The sequence below is a fragment of the Pithys albifrons genome, chromosome 2 (assembly GCF_047495875.1).
Source record: "Pithys albifrons albifrons isolate INPA30051 chromosome 2, PitAlb_v1, whole genome shotgun sequence".
Lineage (NCBI taxonomy): Eukaryota > Metazoa > Chordata > Aves > Passeriformes > Thamnophilidae > Pithys > Pithys albifrons.
This window is the reverse complement of record NC_092459.1, coordinates 36033895-36046328: the sequence shown is the minus strand read 5'-3', so window position 1 is coordinate 36046328 and position 12434 is coordinate 36033895. Positions and strand designations below refer to the sequence as shown.

General features: G+C 40.1%; 1 protein-coding gene across 1 annotated transcript in view; it reads left to right on the top strand.

The window, feature by feature from the left end:
• The first annotated feature begins 48 nt into the window (after window positions 1-48).
• MDN1 (midasin AAA ATPase 1) overlaps window positions 49-12434 on the top strand; it is a 93058-nt gene continuing 80672 nt past the window's right edge. The window contains exons 1-7 of the mRNA XM_071548754.1: window positions 49-215; window positions 4086-4312; window positions 4895-5119; window positions 6645-6752; window positions 6831-7023; window positions 10390-10602; window positions 11841-11972. Of these exons, the coding sequence (XP_071404855.1) occupies window positions 108-215; window positions 4086-4312; window positions 4895-5119; window positions 6645-6752; window positions 6831-7023; window positions 10390-10602; window positions 11841-11972 (1206 nt within the window). The 5' untranslated portion in view covers window positions 49-107. The remainder of the gene's footprint in view (window positions 216-4085; window positions 4313-4894; window positions 5120-6644; window positions 6753-6830; window positions 7024-10389; window positions 10603-11840; window positions 11973-12434) is intronic.

Sequence of the window (12434 nt, the reverse complement as noted above, 5' to 3'; positions counted from 1 at the left end):
CGGGGCGGGGCCGTGCGGCGCTTCCCGTGACGGCGGCCGCGGCCGGGCGGAAGTCGGTGCCGTCGCGCCCGCACGTGCTGCGGGAGGAGGAGAGGAGGGAGAAGAGGATGGCGGCGCAGGAGGACCTGCGGTTCCGCCTGGCCGAGGCGCTGCAGCTGGTGGCGCGTAGGAACGAGAAGAGCAGCGCGGAGCTGAGCAAGTTCCTGGCGAAGCAGGTGCGCAGCGGGCACCGCGGGGCGCGGCAGCGGCAGCAGCCCCCGGGCAGGTGTCACAGGGAACACAGCGCAGGAGAAGGGGCACACCGCACCCCCGGTGCCGCCACCTCCTCCCGCAGCGCTGTGTGTTGTCCCCCGGCCCGGCCCTCGGAGCACATCCCCGCTCCCTCCCGGCCCTCCTCCCCGTCTCCCCCTGGGGCGGGTTCTGCCCTCCCGCCCCTTCCAGTAGGCAGCCCGTGGGGCGGGCCCTCTCCTATTGCTCTTCTCGAGGGGGCATTTCGCCCTGCAGTGAGAATTTTGGGTGTCTCCCCTGTCCCTTGCGGTGACTCTGGAGCTCGGGGTGCGATGCTGTTTTATCAAGCACCGGGACAGTAGCCAGTCCCTCCCCTGATGCCATTTGCCTTCTTTCATTACCTTACAGCAGAACGTGAGATTAAAAGACAGAGGAGAGGATTTTCTAAGGTTTGATTCGAGAGTTTGGTTTTTTTTACTCGCAGTCTCACAGGTTATATGAATATACGGCCAGACTTCGTGAGCGAAGATTTGGGAAGGGCTCTCCCCACATGGGTGTGCCCTTCCAGCCTGCACAGTGGATGTTTTAGGTCAGGCACAGCGTGCGCAGAACTGGCCCCACCGTTTAAGTCCTGAGGTCCATCTGCCACGGCCGAGCGAGCTTGGACAGTGACAGGGAAGTCCTCGGGACTGTCACAGCACCCGGTACTGACCGGGGCTGACCCTGCTGAGCATCCGAAATGTGACGGGATGGGATGGCAGGGAGGCATTGAACTGCCAGGGGATGGTGCCCAGTGAGACTCGAACTCAGGACCTTGGGATTCGGTGTCCAGAGTGCTCTCCATTACACCACGGGACCGCCCCCTCACACGTTGTAGTGATGTTGGAAACACGATCCGATATTCCCTTTCATGCTTTGGGTACCTGAGCTCTGAAAAGCACACCTGCCTTCCAGCAGAGCTGGGGCCGATCTCGCTTCTGTCTCTGAAATGCTTGAAGAGATGAGTAACAGGGTAACGGCACATCAGATGTTGTTTTGTTAATAATATGTTTCTTGACAGAGCTTTTGAAGCCCCGAAGTTGTGTACACATTTTGGGGCTCAAAGTCCATATTTTTCTGAGTGTCTAGGAAATTTCCCAGTTTGAAGATGAAAAGGCTAAAGTACTATTTTTTTCCCAGACTATTGGCTTGTAATCTGGATTGCTGTCTCTTATTTATGCTTTGGGGAAGGCTTTCATCCTGGTAGTCAAGATTCTTTGTTGGTGCACAGATGGCTTTTTCTTCTGTTGCTGCAAATCACAGGATCAAAGTAAAATCGACATGAATATATATTCCTGAGTTGAAGAGTGGCTGCTAATTGGTGGGAAGAAGTGATGAAGGCTTTCTCTTCAAGAGAAGGAAACAGCTGGGAAATAGAAACAGGGATGATGTGGATTCATGATGTAGCAGGCAGAAGGAGCAGTGAAACTGAAGTGTGTCACCCACATCTGAGATTGGGAAAGAGACTGTGTCCTTTCCCTTGTGGTGACTATTTGTAGGTATACTTCAGATGTAAAAGACCTCCTGGGGGAAATTACTAAAGAGTAATTCTACAGAGGGAGTCTGAAACAACACATTAATTAACAATAACATGTCCTTTTGAAAACTGAATTGCTATTTCCAGGCTTGGAAGCTATGGATCTGGGATTGTTAGGCTTATCTTGCCTAAACGATCTCTGGTTCCAGTAGTCATACCTGATTTCCCAAAAGTTTCTTTGTATGTAGCTTAGGAAATGTGCATTCTGGAAACCTAGAGCTCTCTTTGCTCTGCAGCTTCATTATCTTTTTCTGGCAACTTATTTCTTCAGTGTTCCGTAAAGGAATGAAACTTGCCCACAACTGCTAAGTAGGGAATAGTCTTTTGAGGTTCATAGTAAGGCAATGTTGAATGTGCTGCCAAAAAGAGTGGTGCTGCTCTGTTTCCTTTTTGCCTCTTCTCAAGGCCAAGCCACACCTTTGTGTCGCTTCTCTTATTTTGAACCCAATGAGCTTGCTGATGTGAAAAATCCATTCAACTTTCCCACCCAGTGGAAAACATTGTAAGAAGGATTAATTTGGATCATCTTGCTAAATTGATTGGTTCACAGTCATACAGTGCTAGAGCTGTTGTGTGAGGGAACAGAGACAAGAACATGTGTTCTGTGTTGGAGGGGAAGAAAGATTTCCCTCTCTTCCTCTTATTCCCTCCTGCTCTTCAAAAGTATCCCATTGTTAAATCTGTGTATGGTGTAACCTGTGAGTCATGAGCAGAAATGTGTCTCTCATATGGGACCAGATTGCTCATTGCTGTGGTCCTTTTTTATTTTTTGGAATCTTGGGGTTTGGATTACTCTGGTTATTATTGAAGATTTCTGTACCTTATGAGCACAGAGTAAATGTGCCATGCAGGTTGGGAAGGAGGGAGGTGTGCAGCATGGTGCTGGAGGGCCATCTGGGACTGTGTTTGGCTCCAGGTCCCAGTTCTAGCTGTGTGTCTGCTTTGTGTGTCTCATTAATAATAGACAATGTGTGTATGTGGTCTGTGTTTGGGGGCACAGTCTTTGTGATGCTTTCAGAAAGCAGCTGTTTGGAACCGTGTGTGCAGATTTACAGTCCCAAATTTGGACACTTTCAGATCAGCTGTCTATTGCTTCGGATTGAGAAAGCTGAGTATTTCATTAAGCCACCCTTAGTTAACAAAAACCTCACTGATGATATTCTTTTCCATAAAAATTTTAATTAGGCTCTGAAATCAAACAGATGGTCTCTTTGTAGAATGAGGATGTTGCCACTGTGATATTTGAACAGTTTTATATGTCCTAAGGTTACTACACACAATGATTAAAAAACTGCTTGGTCTCTCAGAATTGCTAATGGCATGAATTTGTTGTACAGTAGCCATGTACCTATGGAATTTTACTGAGTCAGTCATATTATTTATTTACTATTTTATTGTTAACTGGTTTTATTTGAAAGATGTTAATAAATTAAGCAGCCTGTTGTCCTTGTTTGGGTAGCCAAGCATTATCCCACCTCCCAGGATCTGGTTCTTATCAGCCTCTTCCCAAACCTGGCTCAAAACCCAGCTTGTAGCCTCTGGTGGTGGGTGCTCACCCCCTCTGCACCTGGGCTGTTGCCTTCCACATAGCCAGCAAAACACCCTGCTGCTTTTGCAAGTGACCAACTGTTTTGATCATTAACCATTAACATTCCAGTCTCTCACACACAACAAACCATTTTTATGTAAAAGTAAAAAAAAAAAAGTAATCTCAACTTTAAAACTGCAGATACATGCTGCTCATTGTCAAAACCATTGCATGCTGTAATTGCTGTTAGAATTATGGAAATAAGGCTGTGATCATGCATGATTGAATGCTTCTTTTTTGAAAAAAGATGGTGAACATGGAGCAACTGATGCTTTATTCAAAAACTTAACTTCTTACATGTTTTATGGCTTTCATGAGGCAGGGCTGTTGAGATAGTGGAAATTGTCGTAACAAAGATGTATTAGTTGTTATAACATTGTCCGAATTCTTTTTCTTAAAAAAATGTTAAAAAATTATTTGTTTTACCTTTCAGCTGTAAAGTATAATTTAGTATTTGTACGCTGTTTTGTAATTCTTATTTACTGTATCATTCTGCATATTACTCTTTTTTTCCCATTTTTTTAAATATGGAGAGCTAAGTCAATTAAATACTTGCACTGGGACTTTGGATTGCCTTCTGAATTTGAATTATTTGTTCCCGTAAAATTCACTCTGAATCCTGTGTGGATAGTTCTGAAGTTAAAAGTCCAAATCATTTTCCATCTAACCTGTTCTTGCTTCCCATTCCTTTAGATTTGGACTCCGCAGGATCGGCAGTGCATCCTCGATACTTTAGCGCAGTTACTGCTGGACAAAGAATGTACTCTGTTGATTGGCCGTCAAGTGCGGCCAATCTTGTTGGATTTGTTGGAGAGAAATGCAGAAGCCATTAAAGCTGGTGGCCAGATCAACCATGACCGGCACGAAAGGCTGTGCGTAGCCATGAGCAAGCTGGTTGCTGACCACCCTGACGTTTTGCCGTGAGTAAAGTGATGTCACTTCATGCAGTGTTTGAACTTAGGGAGTATGTCCTTGTCGGTGTTCACAGGTGATGAAGGTGGTGTTAAAATTTGGATTGTCTCCCTCAGTAACAAGTGTGTTTTGAGTGGAAAGAATTATTTAGTCAATATGAGTCTGAAACACAGCTTATTTCAATTAAATTGTGTTGTAAGATCTAATGTGGTTTTCACCTATGATCTAAAGAAAAGCAAAACAGCTGCCAATGAAAGTTGTTCACAGCTAAAATCTCTGCATTTAAAATTAGACCTGTAGGGCAGTAGAATATGAAGTTACTTAGGTAGGAATCAGCATTCCTTTTTCAGTAAACAAGAACAAAGGTGTTTCACCTTGATAATTAACTAATGATTTCTAATCAGGTAAAGTATCTGTTGTCAGCTGATTGCTGCAGTGGTTTTCTTTCCCAAGTGTGGACAAAGTTAATTACAGGCTTAATACCATCAATTACTCTCTTAGAACCTCTGCCCTGACATTTTTATTAGTGGCTGGTTTGCTTTCCTCTGGCTTAGATGACTGTGTTCCATTTCTTTCTCTCTCTTCTAAAGTTTTGCTTTAAGATACTTCAAGACTACATCACCAGTTTTCCAGAGGCTTTTCCTGGAGAGCTCAGATGCAAACACAGTCCGATACGGGCGCAGACGAATGAAGTTACGAGACCTCATGGAGGCAGCCTACAGATTTTTACAAAAGGAGCAATCAGTTTTCCGGGAACTATGGGACTGGAGTGTGTGTGTTCCACTCCTAAGGAGTCATGACACTTTAGTTCGTTGGTAAGTTAAAACCCCAAATCTTCTTTGAAAAGAAGTATCTGTATGTTGAACTGTAGTTAACAAAGTTCACATGCAAGTAGAAAGCACCTTCAAATAATACCAGAAATCCTACAAACAGTATCTGTACCTGTATCTCTTACCTGATCTTTTGCAAGCTTTAGTGATCTATCACAAAGTGAGTTTTAGGCTAGCTCTTAGATGTGCTTAAAGCTGTGGTCTGAAGAATCTTTTCAAATAACTTCAGTTTGCGCTAGTTGGATTCAAGGAAGATGGTAAACTCATCACTTCATCTCTGCTGTGAACTTGTTGGTGCTCTGCATGCATTGCAGCAAAGTTGTCCCAGAAAAAAAAAAAGACTAATCTATGCTCAATCCTCCTTACCTCTCAATCATATATTTTACTATTCTACATTGATACATAGTTAACAAGTTGGTTCTTTGTTCTATTCTTTGTATATAGATCTCTCAGCTACTGTAAAACTTGGCTTATTTAATTAAAGCTATGCTCCATATTGGCCTGGTTACAGGTTTTGCATGTGATTTTGGTCAGATGTGATGTGTGGTATGTTGTGTCTGCCTGCAAGGCTTCAAAATAATCACACATTCTATCTTATTTATGTAAGATGGTAGTATTCATAGTTTCTTTAATTTAAAAAAAGTCTTTAATAGTCTTCATTTTTTAAAACATAAATTTGTAATTATGTTTGTAACAATTTTAAAGTAAAGTGTATAATTTAGGAAGGGCAGAAATTAGTGTTGTCAAATCTGTGAGCTATTTATGATGCTCTTCAGGATGAGATACATGTAGATAATCTTAGAAGAAGAGACAGAACTTGTAATGCATTGGATAGAATTGGTTTAGCCAGTGTTCAGCTAAGTGAATGAACTGACTTTTGAACTTTATTCTGAAACAATCTCCTTCTGGCTTCTCTTCCTTCCTCCCACACCAAGCTCATTTTAAAACTTGCTCTTGGAAGGTAAAAACAGCATTACAATAAATGAAAAGTTGTTTATGACTTAGGTTAAATGTCCTTTTGTTGCAAGGCAACTTTATCTAGTAATGAAGTGAAGACCTGGGAGTTGTTGGCTTCTTTTGGTCCTGAGAATTGATTTAATTGCATTAGGTTAACTTTAGAACTAGGATGAAGTAGCAGTTTTGGAAGGGAAATGGTAAGAGGAAAAAGAATCAGACAAAGACGACCTCATTTTCCTTGTCTCATACATTTGCATTCATTTATTTGCAGTGCATTCCTTTACTATATTTCTATTGATAATTCAGTTCTTCAGAGAAATGTTAGTTAATTGGTGTATAAATGTTAAACTGTGCTGTGATGGAATTGCTTTTCTGTTTTGAGATACTTCTCTAATCTTAAAGAATGTTAAGCATAGTGCTAAAATAATTTCTATGAATAAAGTTTTCTGCACATTTTTCCAAACTTGATGTTTTGATTTGCAATTTACAATTGTCAAACTATATTTCTTAAGACTATGTTTTGATGTGATTTTGTTCTGAATATAATTTTTAGGTATACTTCAAACTGTCTTGCTCTGGTTACATGCATGAATGATGAGCATAAATTATCTTTCCTGAAGAAGATGTTCAATCATGAGGAGCTGATACATTTCAGACTAAAGTAAGGACTTTTAAAGTCTTGAATACTATTTGTTTTCTTGCTGGCTTTCAATTGAGTTAATAAACACGGGTTTCACAGGCTGCTAGAAGAATCTCAGCTGCAGAACGTGCAACAAGCCCTTGTTTTGGCCTATCCAGACTCCTCATTTTGGCAAAAGGAGAAAGAACTGAAATATACACAAGGACATATTGTGTCGGGTGACCTCTCTGCACATGTCGTAGCTGTATGTGGCATTGTGCTGCCTAGGCTACAGTGTGTTTCCAAAGAACAGGTATGTAACCCATGGTTAAATCTGTACATTTTTAATGTTTTTAGGAATCTCTTAAGTGCAGTGAACTGACTTTATTTCCTGATTAAATGCTATTGAGATACTACAGGTAATGCATGGATCTTTAGCTTTCTCAGTGTGTGCTGTAAACTAGTGATGTATAATGTAGGCACTGCAAAGAAGCTGTGCAGTGGAATGAAGCAATGAAGGAGCAAGAGTATTGTGCACTTTATCTTCATGTAGCAGTTTGTACAAACTACTACAAATGAATATTCAGCCTTACATAGTATCTCCAGTCCAAGTTAGGGTGACACTCTGTAGCTGAGAAAAGCCAGGATCTGGTAGATTTGGTTTTACCAGAGTAGTGTAGGTTTTTTTGCTATACAGAAAGATGTCCCAGTTTGAAGGTAAACCGGCAGGAGAAATGGAACCAACTTGAGAGATTACAAGTCAGACTTAAAATTTATTAAAAAGATTACGATAAATACAGTGATACAGGAATAAACTGGTTTTAACTCACAAAACCAGATGTATAACCCAGCACCCTGGGGCACAAACAGAATGGTGTTCATCAGCCCCTGTGCTGAGACACCACCACCGTCCCCCCACCCCCCATGGTCTCCCTGAGTCCAAAGTAAAAGGAGAGAAAAACCTGTTTGTGAGGGTGATGGTTGCAGTCTTGTTGAGAGTGGTAGTTGCAGTCCTGTTGAGGTTTTGGTCTCCCTCTGGATCCAAAGAGTGGTACCAGAAGTCCCAAAACCTGAAGATTCTATATGCTTAGGTTCAGGTGGGAATGCCCAGCACCTCCCCCAGAGCCAGAAGTTTCACAACGGGTGATTTAACTCTGTGAGTCATGGGATATTTTTTGAGTCTTTGATGGTCTAGGTTGTTGTATTATGCCAGCCCCTAATGGCCCGTTAGCAGACATGACCCCTCAGGCTGGGTGTGAAGGTGCTAATGCCTCCCTGGAGGGGAGTCATTGGTTTGAAGACAGAAACACTCCACTGTCTCACAGTTCTTTTACACTCAGCCTGTAGCCTGAGGTGTCAGGTGTGCCCCCGGGCAGCTGCTGGAAACGATCCATTATTAAAAGTTCATGAGAAATGAAACAGAGGGTATAGAATAGTGTTGTGGTTATACCCATATTGTGATAAAATGGTCCCAGACACTACAACTAGGACAGCATCTTATAAAATGCCTTTCTCCAAATGTATGCTTAGTTCTTCTCTTAAACCAGAAGCAAATAAAGCAGCTACTTACTCTTCTAGAAAACAGAAAAAAGGCCAAGGAAGTGAGCAAGAACTTACTGTCTTCACTTGAGTGAAGCATAATGCAGAATATAGTGCCTACAGTTTCAGGAAGCTTATCAAATGCATAAATGTTTTTTAATAGTATTTAACCTTTTTTCTCTTGAATTGCTATTTAACTTAAGCTGTTCAGATTCCTCTTTGCATCTGCAGCCAGCATTCTTGACTGGTTTTTTCTTTTAGATAGTTTCAGCACTTAGCAGAGGTTTTTTTGTTTAATTTTTTAACAGTGATCTACAAAAGGACAAATGAAGGAAGACTACCAGTGTCCAGAATTTTTTTAGTAGCAGGAGCAAAGAAAGAGGATTTTTCCTTTAAATTTCAATCCTCACCTTTCCCCCTCCCTGCTTCTGTTGTTGAATTTGCTCTTTTGTAGCATTTTCAGTTTTTTTATAGGATTGAGAAAGTGGTTTGAAATTTGTTGTAGTAGGGGAGAACTCTAGAGCTGTTTCAAAAATTCTTACTGCCAAGCCAGTGTCACTGCTGCTGCAGCTGTGGTGAAGCTGGGCCATGCTACTGAGAAGGAGCAAGCCCTGATTTTCCAAAAGACCCCCTAAAAATCCTAAAGCCGGTGAAAACGTGGTTGCTCAGCCCTTATCACTAGCATACTATGTTCTTTTTACCCAGATCTGGGCTATTCGCTGAATTCCCTGTCATGGGCTAGAACCTATAAATCAGGAAGAAGGAGACATATGAATAGGGCAAAATGGTAACAAGCCAAGATTTTTTGCACAGAATTTGGCTGGGTCACTTATGAAAAGGAGTAAGCTAGGTCAATCTGAGGAAGACCTACGAAGACCCCTGAAAGTGGGGATGAAGAACAAAACCCCCCTACCCAAAACTGATGCCAGAAGAAGACACAGCCCCAACTCTGCACAGACTCCACCTATCATCAAGATGTAATGAGATGTTGTAATCACATGAATAATATAGGGAGATGTTGTAATCACCTGGATGCAGATATATAAATCAACCTGCTTTTTCACTTGTGCTTCAAAGTGAGTTTGTGCAGCATTAGCTGCCTCACTTCCCTGCACAGAAATAAACACTTGCTGCTGACAGAATACAAACTTTCTCTTAGCAGTTCTTTTGTGGTGTTTTTTGCTATCACAATAAAATGGATTACTGAAAGGATACTCTGTCTGTGAGGGGAGAGAGAACTTCCCTCAAAGGCATGCCTTTATTTTTTAATAGCCACAGGTATTGCACTGCTCTGGTCTACAGTGTATTTACAGTTACACTGGGGAGATGCCAGTAACAGCTTATGGAGACTGACAAAGATGTAGGAGCAAACTGTGAGGGGAAGCAGGTTTTTAAAAGTTTAAAAACTCACACTGTTACCAGAGAAGTACAGGAAAGTATATCTGAAAACAAGGTTGGACTTAAATACAAGATACTTATTTCAGTGCTCTGATTTCTTTTCTCTGGGCCTTTTGGCAGAAAGCACTCATTTTTGTTCCTTATACGGGGATGCAAGTGACTGTAAGGGGCAAAATACTTGGAGACTATCTGTAGCATTGATCTATTATCATTCAATAAACTGCATTAATTTCATTTTGAATAAAATGAAAATGCTACTGAATTTACCTTTTTTTTTTATGTTCACTGAGTTTAATGAGCTTATACTTTGACCTCTGCAGAAAGAAGTAAATACTCATTTATTCAGTTAATATTCATACTTGCATCATCTGAATCATAACTGCTGTTTGATTTTTCCTGTGATTTGGATCCATTCTGATGACTTAATTTCACTTGTCAATCAAATACAATTTTCAATATATGTGTTATGATTGAGTAGTTACTATGCCTGTACTGACAACTCAGTGTGAACCCCTTTGGGAACAAACTGTACATATACTTTTTATTAACTGTTTCATCTATAATAGGTTTTCGATGAAATCTGTCATTAAATACACCTTTAGACTAAGTTTTATTCGATATGCAGATTTGCAGGCCAAAATTTTTCTGGTTGCTGGATTTGCTTTCCTAATTGTTCTGTGTTGTCCAACCTGTAAAAAAGTAACAGTTTTGGTGTAGTAACTCAAATTTTATGTTTGAACAGGAAAATAACACGAGCAGTTTTGTTTTGGTTGAATCTGCCTTCACAAGTCTTCAGAACCTTGCTATGGCTGTAGCATATCAGACTCCTGTTTTATTAGAAGGACCAATAGGATGTGGCAAAACTTGTTTAGTTGAATATTTAGCAGCTGTTACAGGAAGAGTGAAACCTCCTCATATTTTGAAAGTTCAGCTTGGAGATCAAACCGATAGTAAGGTAACTGATCAATTTGTTTTATGGTTGAATGATCAGACATAATTTTTACTTAAATCATTGGACTTAATTTTCTAATAAAGTCATGTTTTACCCAAGGACCCCACAGTGCCCAACTCTGTAGTATTGGCCTTCCTATTGATGAGAATGAATAAAAATAGATGTGAATAAAAGTAGCAGTTAAGCTTTTGTAGGTTTTAATGTCTTTGTGTAATTGTGCTATATCTGTATCATTCAAATTATATTTTATCAGGGTTTTTCTATGTGGAAGAGCTATATTGATTAATTTAAAAAATTGATTTATATTGGAAAACACATGATTCTAAAATGATTCAAGCTGGTGCTGAAGGTTGTGTAACACATTCAGTTTACATGAGCTAATGTCACTTTAATCTGATGCCAATTTTTTTGTTGTAAAGATAAGATGAAGTAAGATCCTGTGATGGTGAGGAGATTTACACTTACATAATAATGATCTATCTCTGTCTGTAGAGACAAAATCAGAGATGAAGATAATTTCACATTCCTTTGGTTTTGCATATATAAATTTTGAGCTTGGATTGATTTATGTTGTTGGGCTCAATTTATATGTAGTTTTCAAAGGTGATTAGAGTCTATGAAAAGTGCTATCTGAAGGTTTTTATTGGCATGCATAAACACTTTCTTGGATGGAACAGCTGGTTTCAGCATCTCACAAGTGTATCTTTTCATATACATGACTAACACTACCATATTAAGAAAAAGTGATGAAATTTGAGGTACAAAATGTGTAGCAGTGAAACCATAAACTTTATTATTTAAGCAATGCTTAGCTATGGAAGTTAGTTTGAGAGAGTGTCAACACGGGACTGGTTTTTACCTTTGTGTATCTTGCTTTATGTTTCCTTTCACTACTTTAGTCACAGACATTTCAAAAATTTAAAATAAAGTTCATTGCAACCCTAGACAGTTTCCTGTGTTTGTAAATTATGATGACACAGCTCATAGATTCACTTCCAGTTACCTAGTTTGTTTTGATTGCTGTGTTTGTTAGATTATCATACATGTTAAGAGGGGAAACTTTTTCTTAATGAAAAGAGGTGCAATGCTGCGCACAGATTACTGGATGGATTGTTTAGTAATGTGAGGGTTAAGTAAGTGCTGCTTGCACACTATTATTGGTTCTATTTGTAATTTTTTCTCTGAGTTTCTTAAGGGTTGTAATGAACAGATCTCTCATTTATGGATTGTTTCTGTCATAGACGCTGCTTGGTATGTATCGTTGTACAGATGTACCAGGAGAGTTTGTATGGCAGCCTGGAACCTTGACACAAGCTGTTACCAAAGGTCATTGGATACTTCTGGAAGACATTGATTATGCTCCTCTGGATGTGGTATGTAGGTTTATGTTCACTTTAGCGTACTGGTCTTAATGCCCACAATAGCAATTTTGGGAGTCTAATCACCATGGATTCTGTAACAGCAAGCTGAAAATGCTGCTTTTCTTTTAAAAGGCATCAGAAAGAACTGACCTGTCTGTCTTAGCACACCATGTTTGGTTTTGTCACTGTTACAGAGTAGTCACTGATGCGAAATTTCACTGTGAAGATTGGAATTGACATTGATAATGAGATGTGTGTCTATTTAATCATGTTTTGGTATTTGAAAACAAACATGGTCCTAAACACCACAAAATATCATGAGTTTAGTTTATTAGGGTCATGCTGCTAATAAGATCTTTTTAGTGTCTTGTGTGTGGCTACTTTTTTTGTTGTTTTTTGAGTTTTTTTCTTATATGTTTTTTTGCCTCTGGCTTGGATGTTAAAAATCTATTGTTGCATTAAGCATTTATAGGT